Genomic DNA, 16435 nt, shown 5'->3' on the forward strand with positions numbered 1-16435 from the left:
TTCTAGGGACAACACTCTCGGGCACGTGGGGTGACTCTTGGGGATGGTCCAATGCAGGGCTAAGAGTTAGACTCTTCGGCCCTTGTAGGTCCCTGTCAAGTCAGAATTCTGTGAGCTGCCCGACACCGCTGCTCCGGGAAGCACAGAGCGGTGGCGACGGACGGACCCGCGGGTCACCTCCCTCCTTCCCTCGGCCCGCCCGCCTGGGGGGGAGCGAACTACAACTCCCGGCGTGCAGCACGGCGCGGGCCGCCCGCCGCTCCGATTGGCTGTCTGCCCCCCGCCCTCTCCGCGTGACGGTGCGGGGCTGGCCGCGGCGCCCCCCGCGCGCTGGGGCAGGGGAGCGCATGGCGGCGGCGGCGGCGGCGGCGGCGGCGGCGGCGTGGGGGCGGCTCCTGCGGGGGGCGCGCGGGGCGGCCTCGCGCCGCGCCTGCAGCACCGGGGCGCGCGCCAGGGCCGCCTCGGCCGCCGCGCAGGTGAGGGGGGACCGGGGACCGGCGGGGCCGCGGTGCGGGCAGCGCTCGGCACCGGCAGCGGGCGGGGGGCGCTGGGCAGGCGAGCCGTGGTGAGAAGAAGATGTGTTGCGTGGAGGAGCGCTCCGGTAACCGTGGCAGCGCCTGGCGGGGTGACCAGGGGTCTTGGGCACCGCGGGCGGAGGCTGCCAGCGCGTTCCAGAGAAAGGCAACCTGTCCATAGAATTTTGCAACGTATCCCGGTCCGACCGGTGGTTTCTGCGGTGAACATGGCCTCATCATGTATAGGGGGAGGGAAGAGTCAACAAAACATGTAGTAATGCATAATGCTATGTCCTTCCTTTGTTGAAATGTCACCCTTACTTTGGAAGTACGTGGGACACCGGGTCTCATGGACTGAGCCGGTCCTGTGCTCCTGCCCAGCCAAAGGAGAGATTACACAACGCTCTTTGATCAGCCTGGGTCAAAACCCGAGTGGTTTGGCAGCTTTCGGTGGTTGTGCTCCGATGGTCATGCGAACTTCGCACTGAACCTGTTTGTTCTGGTGCTGGCGCAAAATCAACTCAGGTGTTGCCCTGATACAGCTTCTCCCCGTTTAACTTTCTGTCCATCGGGTGGATTCGGTCTCCTGCTGTCCAAATGCAGGAGAAAAAGCTGCACGGAAAGGCAAAGGTTCCGTAGCTGTCTAGCAGAAATAGGGCATGGCACACAGAGCAATCCCAGCTGGAGCATGTTTTATTGAGTTACTTGCAATTGCATGGCTGGCTTTAACAAACAAAATAAGCTAAAGCTACTAGTGACAGACTGTGTCGCCAGAATTGAAGGCATCACTGCCACTTATTTACAGGAAACCAAATGGATTCTTGCATTGCTTTATTGCATGGTTATTTGGCTCAGAAAACTAGAAAGGCTATTGAATTTGTTTTGTTTTTTTGTTTTCCTAGGCCACAAACATTTTTATAAGTTCTGGTCAGAATTACTTTTCACTACTGTCTTTATATCAGGTAGCTTTAACAAATATCCAGGAATACTTCTGAGAGAGCTTGACTACAACATCCATCTGAAAGCCCTATGTCCCTTAGGGGCAAAAAGCCACCATAGCTGGAAGAATGGGATGGGGGATACGCATTTGTGGCATAGTAAATATGAAAAGCATGCCAGGGCACTGCCTCATATCCTACAGGGCTTGAGAAGCGAGCTAGTGTAAAAACAAAGACTTAGCAACTTTGCAGACTTAGCAGCTATACAGTGATAATATACTCATTGATCCTTTCTGTTCTCAGTCTCTCCTGGGATTCATCTGTAGAGAGAAGCAATTAGTGTTACAGCCATAGGGGACAGTGAAATGTGCTTTCAAATGAGAGAATACTGAAACATTCAGAGCAGTTGTGAATACTGCTTGATTGTCTTCTGTGCTGAAGCTGCAAGCGTTCATGGGTTCTGTTTACTTTCCTGAGGTTTTGGGAAGGAGGTGCGTGGAAAGGGGAGAAGAGAGCACTAGATTATATTTCAGTCCCCTTTGAAATGTTTATGCCAGCTGTGGAAGGAAGAGCTGTGTAACTCAGGCGGTTCAAGAGATGACTGGGAGGCTGTGTCCAAGGCTATCCATTGTAAGTCTTTTGGTGAGGTTGCAAACAGTGGAGTCGGTACAGCTGCTGTACTAGCGGTGTGTGGAGAGCAATTTACTTGCTGGAATCATGGTTTTGAGATACTGTTGTCAGTCTTGGAGGTGTGCACAGAGTGGAGTTCCTTTTTCTAAGACTAGATTAGGGCATGAAGCTAAGGCACTCTGAAAGCAGCGTTTTCACTGGTGTTTGGTTGTGTGCAAGTGTTTGTTTTGTTTTTTTTTGGCTAGTTCACAGTTAACGAAGTTTGATGGCATCTTGTACCCATGATAATATATATCCAGATTCTATTCTTGAATTAAAACAATCAGGTAGGATGACCTGTTTCTACTACAGAACTGGAAATCAGCATATTTTTTTAAATTCTGCTCTAGATGTATCATGTTCATTAAGGGTCTTGATACAAAGTTTTACTTAATTTTTCTCCATCTGCTCTTATAGATCCTGTAATCCAAACACAACCACCTGAAAATTTCTGTGGCCACAATGAAGCCTTCAGTGCTGGATAAAGCGGAGAGTTCAGCTTGTCCAGAAGGACCTCACATGGCCCTAGTTCTCGGCCAGTCGTGTCTGAAACTCTGTGTACCGCTGCTCTGTTTTGTGGGTAGCCAGTGGCAGTCCCTAGGCAGTGCTCTCCATGCCAGTACCCACAAGTGTAGCCTGCTGTTTGGGGTCAGCTCTTGGGCAGCAGCTGCTGAGCCCTCACAAAAACATTTGTCTTGGACTTCTCAGCTCAGACCTCATTCTGGCACTTGGCCTACTTAGACCCATTTCACCTTCTGCGGTTGTCTGATTTCCAGGTTGAACCAAGGACATTATGTCACCACTTCCTAATAAGATGCTAAAGGTGAGGCATGAAAGGGAAGAGCTCTTGCTGAGTTGTGTCTGTGATGCTGCAGCCGTGTTAGGTACCACACTGAGACAGCAGTGCTGTGCACAAATCCAGCAGGATTGCAGGAGCTTGAAGAGCCAGAGGATGCAGGAGCAGCACTAGCACTGTCATGAGTACACGGGCTGTAGTAGTCCCTGAGGGCTGTGCAGAAGTCTTTGCAAGCTTTACTCTTTTCTAGTGCATAAATATCACTCGGGATGAAGTGAAGGTGGAAGAGTAGAGCAAGGATAGTACTTGGTCTTCAGCTTGATTAGTAGATAAGAATTCGGTTGTCTGTCCCCTTGTGTTTAACTGAGCCTTTCTAGTATCTGTCAGTTTGTGGTGTTTCTGATGGTTCTTGATACCTCTGCTGACAGCTTCCAATTTTGCTGCATTGTTAGACGAGTTCTCCTGGAAATCACAGGTGAATTGTCAGGTCTGAAGGGTTGACAGCTTGTCAAAATATAGCTGCAAGGTGCAGTCATCTAAGCTCTCATTCTTTCAGTACTAGTATAGAATATGTGATTGACAGCCAAGAGAATGAACCTGTTTTTTTCATGGATCAGATAAAGCATGCTGTGTGACAGAGCGTACTCCTCCCATGTGCAGAAATGTCTCTTATCGACTATGGAGAGAGGGGCGTGGGGACTTAAGGGTTATAGACATCCCTTTTGAGTGAAAAAGTTGTGTAATTGGGCAATGATATGTTAAAATACCAGCAACTATCCACCTTTTCCTACTTCAGGAACTGAATAGCCCTTTTCCTGTAGCCTGGGAACTGTAGACTTTTCCTGTAGCAGGCTTTTGCTTTCTTCCTGTTCCAATAGCTCTCACAAAGGCTGCAAGTGACAAGGTTCAACCTCAATCTATTGTTCCCCTTCAGAGAATCCTACTTACACAACAACCTGAGAGAATGCTTCATCCTTGCCCTGAATTACCAGGAAGGCAGCTGAGTTTTCATCTCTGATAATCGGCCTTTTCTGTGGTATCGATAAAAATGACTCAGTGCTGGGTGCCGTAGCAGTTTTGGTAGTACAGGATCCACCTCTGCTGGAGTTCAAGCTGATGGTACTGGCTTATGGGTATCTCCTAATTCCTCTGTGCTGAAATCTAATTGGTCAGAAACTGAATAACTTAAAAATTCCATCTCCTGTCATTCTTCCCTCCCAGACAAACCCATTTCTGTACACAACAAGAAAATGATGGAAAGAAGTTCTACTAGTTGTGTAAAACATTTTTGTTTTCCCTGTTCTAAAACCCACTACTTCACAGCAAGAGTTAGTTATTTCCAATAGAAACTTTAAAGTTTGACACCAATTTATTGCTGAGTGCCTGTTCTTTAAATGCTGCTTCTTGACAGTTCACATTTGATAATTAATGAAGGACAGCATTATTCCTCTTACTTTAGCTGCCTTACCTATAGCAGCCATGCAGATGGGTGACAGACCAGCAACAGAACTGGTCTCCTGTGTCCCACTCCAGTGGTGGCTCCTTCCTGAAAATAAGAAATTATTTTAAGCATATTACTGTCTTTGAAACTATGCAGTTTTATCTTCCATTACATAAAAGTGTTAGTGTCCCTCGTTAGCCCCCACCTTTCCTTCAGGGAAGACAACTTTTCCCTTCTTTCCCTGCCTGTAATGCACACTCTAAAACTGGGAGACAGGAGGTTTGTACTGTTTTGTCTTCAAATGAAGTGGTAAGGAAGCCCAATCCTGAATAAGATGCAAAAAAGAGTAACTGGGAAAGAAATGGGAGAGAAGGCTTCCACAAGAGGGGCTCAGATAATTTTAATAAACCTGGGAGCTTTCCCTCTCATATGTGGACACTTGTCCAAAATAATAGGAAGATATGCAACCAGGCCAGAAAGCAGCATAGTTTTCAAGAAAGAAAAACACTTTTTTGTGTTGTGTTTTTTCTGAGTTTGGCAGATTTAAAATATCCTTAGACTTAGTCTGTTCAGGGGTGAATTTTCTGACTGGGGAAGATGAAGGAAGGTAGTCTGGGTATTTACCTGGGCTCCTTGAGTTAACCTTGCTTGTATTTGGAGAAACACTTACTTACAATAAGTGGAACACAGCATTTCTATCAAAGGCAAGGGATTCCCAATTTGGCATTTTTTTGGTAACCTAAGGCTATGCAGAGCTCTTCAGCAACCTGCACAGCCCAAGGCTGGAGCATTTTCCTGGGGTGTTTAGAAACCAGATGACTTGTTGCGCATGCTGCAGGAAGGAGAGGTGAAGGAAAGTGTGTGAGCAGCGGGTGTGGCTGCAGAGTGGTTGCCAACTTGTGCTGCAGGAAGGGAAGGCCACGTCTATGGCCTTGCATTCCATGTGCTTCTCCTGTTGCAGCCCCTGCAATTGAAAGTGATTGCTTTCTTCCCGCAGAAAAGCAATTCCGTGGAAACTACTACTGCAGTTTTATCAGGAGTAAACAGATGTTTTCTGGACTTTGAAACAGCCACTTGGTATTTCCTTTGTCTCCTCTAGCTCCTCACTGCTGATGATATTCTTAGGGTAAGGTCTTATCTTAGCACAAATCTGTTTGGATTGTTTAAAGGTTAGGGAAAAGATTGTGCTGCCAAGAACGACTGCTCCTGCTTGTAAGTTTAGCAGGAGCCTGGTGTTAGCACAGCTGGAAATGAAATTGCTGCAGCTGCTGGTGGCTGAAGTTGGGTCTCTCCCCAGATAACCATTGCTGTCCGGCTGATTTGATCACTGAGGGTCTTCTATGGCTTCCACCCACCCACAAGTGTTTCTTACAAGTGTTTTCAGAATAAAATGTTTTGAGGAAGCATACCTGGGTGGTTCAACATTTTAGCTGGCCATTTCTAGATTTCTTACAAGGGCTGTGGGGAAATCCTGTGCAGAATTAGCTCCTTTGGTTATTAGTGATGACCAGAGCCAGGGAGCTGATGGCTGTGGCTATGTGTGTTCCTGCCCAGTCCCTTGGCATCATTCCATGCATTCTGATTTTAGTATGTCTGGAGATTTCACAGATCTGTTTTTCACTGGATGTGAGTCATGACTTTTGCTTAGGTAAGCAGTTTAAATACCCAAAATGATGTGTCATTTTGTCTAGTTCCTAATTCTACATCTTACATGTATGTCAAAACTTTTTTTTATTCTTTGCCTGCTGCAGCCTGTTGAGACTAGTCAGCACAATTTGAACTTGAGGCACAATTCTGCTGCTGATTCACACACACACACGCAAACATTGTGAACACCATGTATACAGAAATGGTTTTGTATGTACCTTTTCACTAGATATGAAATTCTAGATATGTATATCCAGGTGGTTCCCTTAATTACTTTGGTTTATTTTGTGATGCTGGGCAGCTGGCCTCATTCATGAGTTACCAAACTGACCTCCTATAAAATGTTAATGTAACTCTAATGTAGTTGATGAAAATACTTAGCAGAGTTTGAATTACGTTGTTTTTGGATGTTTGTACGTAGTGCCTGAACCAAGTATCCACCAGCTGATACAAGTGTGTTGATAAACTCTTGCTGCTTTTCTGCAGTACTGTGATAAGAGTTTATTCAGTTACTGTGAGTTTCACTTGAAGTACCAAAATATTTTCCAAAGTAGCAGAGTGATTTCAACTGTGCTTTACAGGTCTAGAAAAAGAAAGCTATAACACTGTACTTTGAAAGTCATAGGCTAAGGGCAGTGGGACTCCCTGCATTTAGACCTTGCTATAATTAATTGTTCTGGCATTGATGGTACTGGTATTTTTAAGTTACTTGGTATAAACTTGAACTGTATTTGTTTGCAGCTATTATTTGGGATATTTGATACCTAATGTGGTCATAGAAGCCTAGAATGGTTTGGGTTGGAAGGAGCCTTAGATATCCTCTAGTTCCAACCCTCTGCTAGGTGGCAGGAACATCTTGCACTGGACCAGCATGTTCAAAGCTCATCCAACATTTCCAGGGATAGGGCATCCACAGCTTCTCTGGGAAGCCTGTTTCAGTGCCTCACCACCTTCACAGTAAAGAATTTCTTCTTAAAATCTAAATCTACTCTTTTTTCAGTTTAAAACCATTTCCCTCTGTCCTGTTACTACAGGCCCTTGTAGGAAGTCCCTCTCCAGCTCTACTGTAGTCCCCTTTAGGTACTGGAAAGTGTTACAATGTCTCCCCAAAGCCATCTCCTCCCCAGGCAGAACAAATCCAGTTTTCTCTGCCTTTTTTCTTAGGAGAGGTGGTCCAGCAATCTGAGCAGCTTTGTAGCCTCATCTGGTCTTGCTCCTGGAGGTCCTCATCGTTCTTACACCTTCATTCCAGAGGGCAAATACTCACCCTTCCTAAAATTCGTGATGCTCTAGAATATATTACCTTGTGCCTAAAAATGCACCCCAAAATTGTAAGTAGAAGTCACTTGTAATGCTCACTTCATTGACAGTAAAGAAATTTTTAAAATTCTGATCTTTTTAAAATTCAGTTTGAACAGGTGTTCAGAATCACACATTTCTCTTCCAGTTCCACTGTTCCCTGCATTATTTGTCATCTTTTAACTGAGACAAGCCTTTTGGAAGTATTCTGTTATATAGGTTTAGGCAGGAAGGCTTTGTTGGAAATGAAGACAGGTGTCATAAAACATAATTGTATGTAGCAGTAATTCGGTTTTGCTGTTAACAAGATGTTAATATTGCAAATGGAATATAGTAGGAACACAAGCAGAGATGCAGTGTTTCATCAGCTTCAGGTTCTCCTGTGCTGAAGTGCAGGAAGAGCCCTTTCTCTATCATTTTATTTACCCAAGAGCTGTAGTGGGCAAAGATGATCCTGGATCATTGATTCTGGGAGGAGCTAGGCAGTTGAACAGTAACACTTTCTATTCTGCACAAAAAGCCGATGAAGCACCTGTGGCAAAGACGGAAAATTGTAGAACTGGATTAAAGTAGGGTGTGAAACTCAACAAATGGCCAGTTTTGACAATGAGTTTCCTTGGGCATCTATCTATGTGGGGAAGAATGGAATAATAATTATCAGTTAAGTTCAAAGTTGATATTTATACAGCAAGTTGACAGGGTAACTATTCAAATATTTAACATTTGTTTGTTTTTGTTACAGGAATTACAAAGCTCAGGAAGAGGACGCTTTGTACTAGAACACGGTGCTCCATTCTCTGCTTTTTTGGTGGACAGCTTTGGGCGGCAGCACAATTACTTGCGAATTTCATTGACTGAGAAATGCAACCTCAGGTGTAAGTGTCTGCTGTTTCCTTGCACAAAACTCCTCTGCAAATATCGTGCAAAGGCCAAGGTTTGGGTTATGGTATTATTGCTGTGTTTGCCCTGTGCTGTTCCTTGTCTTCACAAAGTAACGATAAAGGACAGATAGAGACTAATTGGTGCTGAGCTATGAGTGAGATAGGAAGCCTGGAGCAAGGCTAGGGATCTGCCACAGACAGGTGGAAGTGGCTGTCCTGACAGTGACATCTTTTATCAGACTTGATGTGGTTTAGATAATGCTGCTTGTGTGCCCAAAGTCTCCATAAGCAGGAGAGCTCATGCCTAGGCATTCCCACAATTACACCTGCAAAGTCTGTGGTGACGTCCCAGTGCCTGCTGGTTGAACTTGGTGTCTCTGTTTGAATGCAGGTTAGATAGAAATAAGGTAATCTTTTTCTGATCCATTGTAATTTTGAGGCACATCAAATTAGTCTTGGGTTTTCCTCTGAAGTAAATCAGGAAATTGTTAGAAGATTGTAAAATTCTCGCACAGTTGGTGTTATTTGACATCCATTAAAGGCAGCTGCCCTTGGTGCATTTTGCCCATCAATATTAGATTAATTGTGGTGGGTTATTTTTTGCCTCATGTATTTCTGTAATCTTTGTTTCAGGTCAGTACTGTATGCCTGAGGAAGGTGTTCAGCTGACTCCAAAATCAGAGCTACTAACTGCCCAGGAGATAATCACCTTAGCCAGACTGTTTGTGAAAGAAGGTGTGGAGAAGATCCGACTGACAGGTGGAGAGCCACTTATCCGTCCGGATGTGGTGGATATTGTGGGTGAGTTCCAAATCAGTGCAGAATGTTTCAGAGTGACTTGGTACATGTCGATCCAAGAATTGCTCTTAAATTAATCTGCTGACACAGTCTGGCAGCCAGAAGAATAATTACACTTTTAACTGTGGTGTTTTTTTCCCAACATTGTGAAATGCAAGGTACCTTTCAGAAAATGTCCAGTCCTGCTCTGTTGCTTGGTTATAACTTACGTCTTTGTATTATACCAGCTGAATTTAGCATTGTTTTTATATTCAACATCTACTACAGTAACTTGAAATAATGCAGCCTGAGGGTGAAAAATCAATAACTTATATGATCAGGTCCTCAGTGGGGAGGAGCAAGTGATATGTTACAAACAAAACAAGCTTTCTCTTGATTTTTTAGAAGTGTGGATTTTTGGTGGTTTTGTTTTGCTTACCTTGATAGCAGATGTCGCTTGCTTGTGTTTAATAAGGAATGGTGGAAAACCCTGTTTTTACAGTTATTGCTGAAGACTGTTACTTCAATGGAAGGTAAATTACTGGGTAAATTTTAGAAGTCTGTATGCTTTGATTGGTATTGTGTTAAATGACACTGCCTGGATCTTTTTTCTTGAGTCAGATGCTTTTTTACTCTGTCCAAAGTCTCATATGTTTAGAAAATTGCAGTAGATTTGCGTAGTGGTGATATATTAGATTAAGGCTGTGTAGGTGGGTGCACTTTGGTATACTGTAGACAACTGAACTTGTCTATTTTTGGACATACACTCTTCTAAGTACTGAAGATAAGAAAACATTTATGTGGAAGGAGGTGGTCGTGAAAGAAAAGAAATTGCCTACCAAAGCAGTGAGCTTTTGTGTAAAAAAACAGTTGGTCTATGCCTCTGCTCTATTTTGTTCAGGATTTTTCCAAAGAAGATGACTTTCCAAAGGAAGCAGCAGAACTGTTGTAGTTTGTAGAACTGACCTGTTCCTAACTGGAAAAGGTGTGACTGGAGTGAGCTGGGGTGTGTCTTCTTGAACTTTTGATTGTGAGGAGTTCTAAAATTGCACTAACTTTTTGGAACTGAGATATCATTGTCTAGAATATTTTACCCATGCATGATGGGTTTGGCCTGGTTTTAGTACTTAGGAAGCTATATGTCTTTCAAGAGACATGTTTCTTTCAAGATAATAGTTTATTTCCAATGATAATAGGTGTAATTATTGGCTCCTCTAAAAGGAAACTAGAAATTTTATAAATTAGGTTGCAATTTAAAATAGAATAAAGCTTTGCAGTTCAGCACAAAATATTGGAATGAAAACGAGTTGAAATCAACCATGTCATCAGTTCAGTGCAGAACTTTCTTTCCTAGTGTATTGTAGGCAAATTTTATGTATCAGTGGTAGCTGATGACTTACCACAGCTCTTTGATGTTGATAGTCTTAAGTGGAGTAGTCATGTCGCTGCAAAATCATTATTACATTGCTGCAATCCAGAAGTATTGGTACTGGAAGGATAGATATCTTTTTGTTTTGCTTTACTCCAATAATATAATTCTCAAAGGTTTATTTTTGTGCCTGAAGGAAAGGAATAGATCTTTTTGAACCACTGGGTTTTCATTACTCTGCCCATGTTCCTGTTTACAGCTGAACTCTGACAGATTCATAGTGATTATTTAAGTGGATAATAGTAGTCTTGGGGTGAAGGTAAGGGATGTTAAGATGTTTGTCCTGTTGTATTAGTTCATTCTGTTGTGGATTTGTATTAGTCTGGCTGGGGTTTTTTTAAGGCCTGTTGAAAATTGTTGAATTAAGTCTACAAATGCTTCCTGTTTTCTCAGACTTTGGTGTTACTCTATGATGCCCCAGTCTGGGATCAAGATAAGACTCAAAACTAAATAGATCAGTGTAACAACTATAGGAAAATTCATTGAAGGAAAATCAAGCCCAAAAATGTCTTCTGCACAATTTGAGTAAAGCGTCCTTATAGAAGCCATCTTAGCACAATGACTGGTTTATTCTGAGATGGAGTTAGTCTGGTTTTCTAGATAGTTTTGGAGAAGCTGGTACAATATCTCTGAATTGGGTTGAGGTTGAAGTTAGGTTTACTTTCAGCAAGCCTTTCTCCAAGCTATAAATGATCTGTGAAATACCAGTAAAGCTCAAAAATGTTAATGCTGGACTTCTGGTACCAGTTTTTTTTAATACACAAATTCAAGTTTTTTAGTTGTTTCAATGAACAGATGAAATTTGAAGCTACTGTAGGAGACCATGCTATTCAGAGACCTGCTACAGTTCTTTAGATTATTTAAAATCTTTTAACAGATGCACATACATAAACTATGAGTCAGCACTTGCTGAAAGCTAAGCTGTGTCCTGGGGATTGCTGAAAACATATGTTTGAGAGTTTTCTGAAGCAACTGATAGTGGGATATAGAATCCATCTCCTTTGAGATACTCAAAGTTTAAATAAGCACCGGATATAAACTCTGTGATAGCTGTTTATTATTAGTAGTGTGAGGAGTACACATCTGCACTGACAAAATCATTCTCCATGGGGTGGAGGATGGAATATTGGATGACTTTTTATAGGAACTTTTTATACCCATTTTAAGAGTGAAGTGGTGTAGAATAGACGTGTTAGTTCATGTGTTAGGAAGTATACACACTTTTTCTGGAGTTAATCGGGAGAAGTGCAGTTAAGGAAATTACTGGAGGACAATATGTAAGAAAATTGTCTATTTAAGAAGATGCTCCTGATCCTAAAGGAAAATATAAATATAAAATTGTTTACTTCGTGGCACAAGCTTGACATACAAGTTTTAGCTCCATGCTATGGACTTACAGCATCTGTTCTGTTTCCTTTTCTACTTGTTAGTTTTTGTCAGTTGCATTTGCTTGTGCTGATTGGTGCTAAAGCAGTGACCAAGGGTCACCAACAGGTTTAATACAGGTATGAGAAGAGTTAAAAAGTTATGAAGTCTCTTTAATCCCTTTTAATTTTAGGGGTCAACAAGCCAAGAAACCAAGACACTGTGAAGATCACACCTGGTAGAGTATTCTGACTGGTCCTTTTTAACTTGCTGGTGTTAGTGTTAAGCCTCAATCTCTAACTTTTCACAGTTGTCTGCTGTGCAATTTGTTACTAGAGGTGATTCCATGCATTACTGTATTTCCAGTGCCTCATCCTGTATCTTGCCCTGTCTGATGAGGAAGAAGGTTTATGGACATCAGCTGCTGCCTCTGCTGACCTGATCAACTGGTGCTACTTTTTAAGATTTTTTTCCATTTTGGGATGCAGAATGATTAGTTTTATTCAGTATCTTTACACATTTTGCATTTCTAGCAATGGAATCTGTATGGCCCCTAGACTTTTTTCCCCAGTTATTCTGAAGTTGAGCATTTTGTGCATTCTAAAGCTATAAATAAAATAAATTATTTAAAATGAATAAGTGATGTTCGCAAACTATCTTCTGGCTGCAGCATGTATCCTTTACTTTCACAAAGTATCACACTAGTGATAGCTAGTGTTAAATAATCTTTGTCAAAATTGAGCCAGTAGTGCTTATCCTCTAGAAAAGGTTATTCTTGGTCATTTTGGGAGGACTTTTGAGAGCTGAAGGCCAGGAAGAAAATCTCTCTTAGTAAAAATTGCTCTTTCCCTACAACCTCGTGTCTTTATGGAGCTCTTGTTCATGTTCCAAAATGCTGCTGTAAACTTCAGCATCTTTTCTGTGACCTAGCTTGACCCATTCAAGACTCAGCTTAGGGTGAATATTTCGAAAAGAGCTAGGAAATGAGATAAAGCAGAAATAAAGCCCTTATCAACATGAACAAACAAAGGTAAGATAGAGAGGGAAGAAGGAACTATGAAATGTTTGTGCTGTAATTACAGCTGCCTCAAGAGTAAGGGTTCTTCAAATATTTCTGAAATAATTAGGGTGGAGACTATGAGGCAGGGAGGAAAAACCAAAGTAAATTACTTTGCTGTGGCTCTGCTTCTGTGAGTTGTTTATTCTGAGGGTTTTTTCTTATTTGTTATTGTACTGATAACTGGAGATTTGAAAGCTTGGTCTCTGGAGATCTGGTATGCTGAGGATTTCTGCATTTGGCTTATGAGCAGGCAGCTCTTTTCTAAAACTTAATCTCGTGATATTAACTTTCTTATGCTATTTTCTTTCACTAGCTATTTTGTAGTGTCTTGCGTAAGCACTCTACAGTCGGCCAGGCTACCACTGGTAATGGAAATATTTCAGTTGTCAAGTGCACATGTTTTGTCCCTTTGGATGTTGTTGCCTTGGATTCTCTGTAATAGTCTAGTATGTTGACCTTTTTCTGTTTAGTTAGGACTGTGTATTTCTTTCATAAGTTAAAAGTTCTACTGCTGGCAGCTACCTCTGAGTTAGACTGGTTTTCGGTAAAGCACTGTAGGATAAATGTTGCTAAATAAACAGTTAGGTTAGGTGTCAGCTATGAAGGGGATGGCATGCTGCTTATTATTATTGCAGAACAAAAAAAATCGTTTTGCAAAGATGGATGAAGAAAAGAAATGCACAAAATCAGGGGCTGTCTTTCAACAATAAAGTAGATATTTAAGAAATGAAAAACAAAGCTAGTGTACATTTTAATAAAACAAAATTTTACCACCAGTTTTGCTTGCAATAAACTGCTCTCTCATACCTTTTGAAATGGATTTGTGCTAAAATTGGTCTCTTAAAGCAATACAGAAGAAGACTGGAAGAAGACTGAAGTGTCCACATTTTCTTCACACCTTCAGTGATACTTTCTTCTTTGTTTCACAAATCTTTTGGGTTTTCTGTGTAACTTACACATTAACTACTTCTTTAAAGTGGTTTTTTTTTTTTTTTCATTTTTATTTCCTAGGTCAACTGGACAAGCTAGAAGGGCTGAAAACCATTGCTGTCACAACCAATGGGATCAACTTAACCAGACTGCTGCCCCGGCTGAAGGAGGCAGGACTGAATGCCATTAACATTAGCCTGGACACTTTGGTGCCAGCTAAATTTGAGTTCATTGTCCGACGGAAAGGTACAAACTTGTCTTCTAAGGCAACTGTGTTAATAGTTGCAGGAATGTTGTGAGTTACTTACTGTATCTTTCACAGTCTGTTACTTTGGGAGGGAAGTGAATTGCTGTGCCTCTGAGGCTAGGAAATGTAGTCTATATTAGATTATTCAATAGTGACTCTTTTTCCTTCTTTCTGTAATGCTCAGCAGGTAGATCCATACCTGCCCTACCTGCTCCTTCGTTGGAGCTGGTGAAATAGATGATCAACTCACCACAGTTAGTCATGTGGTTAATGGTACCATCTACAATTGGTTACTCATAGCTCTCAAGAGGACTCTCCAAATCTTGTGTTGGTCTTGTGTGCTGCTCTTCTTTAATACCATTCAAAAGAACCCAGATGTTTCTGCTATACCCTCGGGAGACAAAGATGCTACAAGAACTGAACTTCTTGCCATGAAGTTTCTGGAAGTTATATTTGGAGTGTGCTAGCAGTGGTCTCACTTGTGGTTAGTGATGTTCCGTATCCACTACTTTTTAATAGGAATAAACATTCCTATTAAACCATTCCTGAGGTAATTTGAGGAGGGCTGTTGGCTTTGTGACTTCTCTCCTACTGAGCAAGTAATTGCAAGTAAAATTTAAAAAATGCCCAGTGTTACAGATTCTAGTTTAAATTAATCCTAAAGTTGATCATGGAGCTCAGTTTCGTGACGGTTGGGCTTCCTTCCAAAGTAAAACTGATTTGATGTTGTATCATTCTCTTCCTGTCCAGCAATGTAACTTCAGCAGTCTGTGAACTTCTAATTCTGACAAAACCTCTAAGTAGCCACCAGGTGGTGCAACAGCCTCAGATAGATGTAGGGAAAGGATTGTAGAAGTCTGGAACGCGGTGAGAAGTCATGTCAGCATTGGAATCACTGCTAGCAAACTGGAGTTCTGCTGGCAGGTGCAGAAAGGTGTCCTTGTCACCTCTCTCTGTGGGAGCACTACTTCAGGTTTCTGTGTCATGGTGCAGAAATCAGTTCCTGTCATGAAGCTAACTGGAGCATTTTCCTTCTAGTGTAGGCTAGTGCATTGATCTGGTTGTGTCATGGCACAGTTGGCTCCCAGAGTGGCATCTGGGAGTATCTAATCACAAACAGATGTTGACTGTGCCCTTTCCTTCTGCTCTCTGTGTTTGAGTATTACCTAGTTTGTGACATTCATTAGCAACAAGACCTTCTTTTGCCACTGAAGGGGCCGACCTCCAGCTTCCTGAATTATAAAGCCAGAGATCTTCATATCTTACTAGAAGCAGTTAGGAATGCGCTGCTTATAAAGTAAACTAAAAGTTATTAGAGAATGAGAGTAATTTTTATTTATGTAAACATTCTCTTCCACCTTTAAAGAAAAAAGATATTTTACCAACAAAGAGATAAACTGCTCGACTGAATAGCACAGACAATGAACAGGGAAATTTCTATTACTGAGTATTTTTTAAGAGGAGAAAAAGTCTCCAAACAGAGATATTTTTTCTAAGCAGAGATCAGGTAAAAATAGTAACATTGAGTTCTATTGCTTTGGGGGTTTTTTTCTTTTGTTAAGGTTAAAGGCTGAAATTATGCTTTTTTTGCCTTTTTTTTTTTTTTTTTTTTTTTTTTTTTTTTTTTTTTTTTTTGAGGGTTTTTATTTAATAGGAGATTTCCAAGTATGGAATGAGCAGAAAATAGAGTGCCTGCCCTACTGAGCTACCCTGTCTTCTGTGGCAGTTCCAGAGGCAACAAGATGTAGCTCTGTTAAGGTGAGAGGAATTCCAGGTCTTGGACTTCTACAGGCTGATAACTTCTCTGAAAAGTCAAGGTGGCATATGATTATGGAGCTTACCAGGAACTTGAGAAACTTGGAATAATTTCTCTGTTTAGCTGAAAAGTCAATGTAGGGTTTTAAGAAGATGCAGAAGATGTGTATCTTTGGTGCAGGTGCCCTGCAGCACATCTGCTCCTACTTGCAGATGTTTGGGTTAGACAAAATGACTGTGAGCTCATCAGAGATTTCACTAATGGGTGAAAGCAGTTTACCATAATATTTCTACTTTTTCCAATATACCACATTCTAAGGGATGAACAAATAAAAATACTTTCATGCAGTTTGCCAGTCTAACCTGTTTCATGTCCTGTCCCTTTTTTTGTGTGTGTGTTTCATACAAGGGAAGTGAGATGATGATGTGCTGTAGTTGTATCATTAAGTGTAGGCCTGAAGCCTTTTTTCCTGTAAGGATTAAATGCTGAAAGGTTTTGTTCCATATAGGATTTTTTCTGGATGGCTCTAAGGTTCTTGTACTATGAAGCTGGCTAAAGCTGTGAGTTCAGAAGAAATCAAATATTTTGAAAGTATTTAAATTTTTCATTGGGTGAAAGAGGAGAAGTGGTTGTTTCCTGGCCTTTTTAGTTATACTGAGTTTCTCCTTTCTGTAATCCTGTGGTC

General features: G+C 41.7%; 1 protein-coding gene across 4 annotated transcripts in view; it reads left to right on the forward strand.

The window, feature by feature from the left end:
* The first annotated feature begins 361 nt into the window (after nucleotides 1–361).
* Nucleotides 362–16435, forward strand: part of MOCS1 (molybdenum cofactor synthesis 1) — a 29039-nt gene continuing 12965 nt past the window's right edge. For 2 of the 4 annotated variants that reach the window (XM_088161270.1, XM_088161272.1), the window contains exons 1-3: nucleotides 8048–8180; nucleotides 8820–8987; nucleotides 13829–13993. In XM_088161270.1, the coding sequence (XP_088017396.1) occupies nucleotides 8831–8987; nucleotides 13829–13993 (322 nt within the window). In that variant the 5' untranslated portion in view covers nucleotides 8048–8180; nucleotides 8820–8830. Of the gene's footprint in view, nucleotides 477–8047; nucleotides 8181–8819; nucleotides 8988–13828; nucleotides 13994–15648; nucleotides 15753–16435 lie in introns of those variants that run through there. The other 2 variants (XM_014877244.2, XM_088161271.1) reach the window with 2 other exon arrangements.

Source organism: Sturnus vulgaris, chromosome 3 (assembly GCF_052056855.1).
Source record: "Sturnus vulgaris isolate bStuVul1 chromosome 3, bStuVul1.hap1, whole genome shotgun sequence".
NCBI classification, from domain to species: Eukaryota; Metazoa; Chordata; class Aves; order Passeriformes; family Sturnidae; genus Sturnus; species Sturnus vulgaris.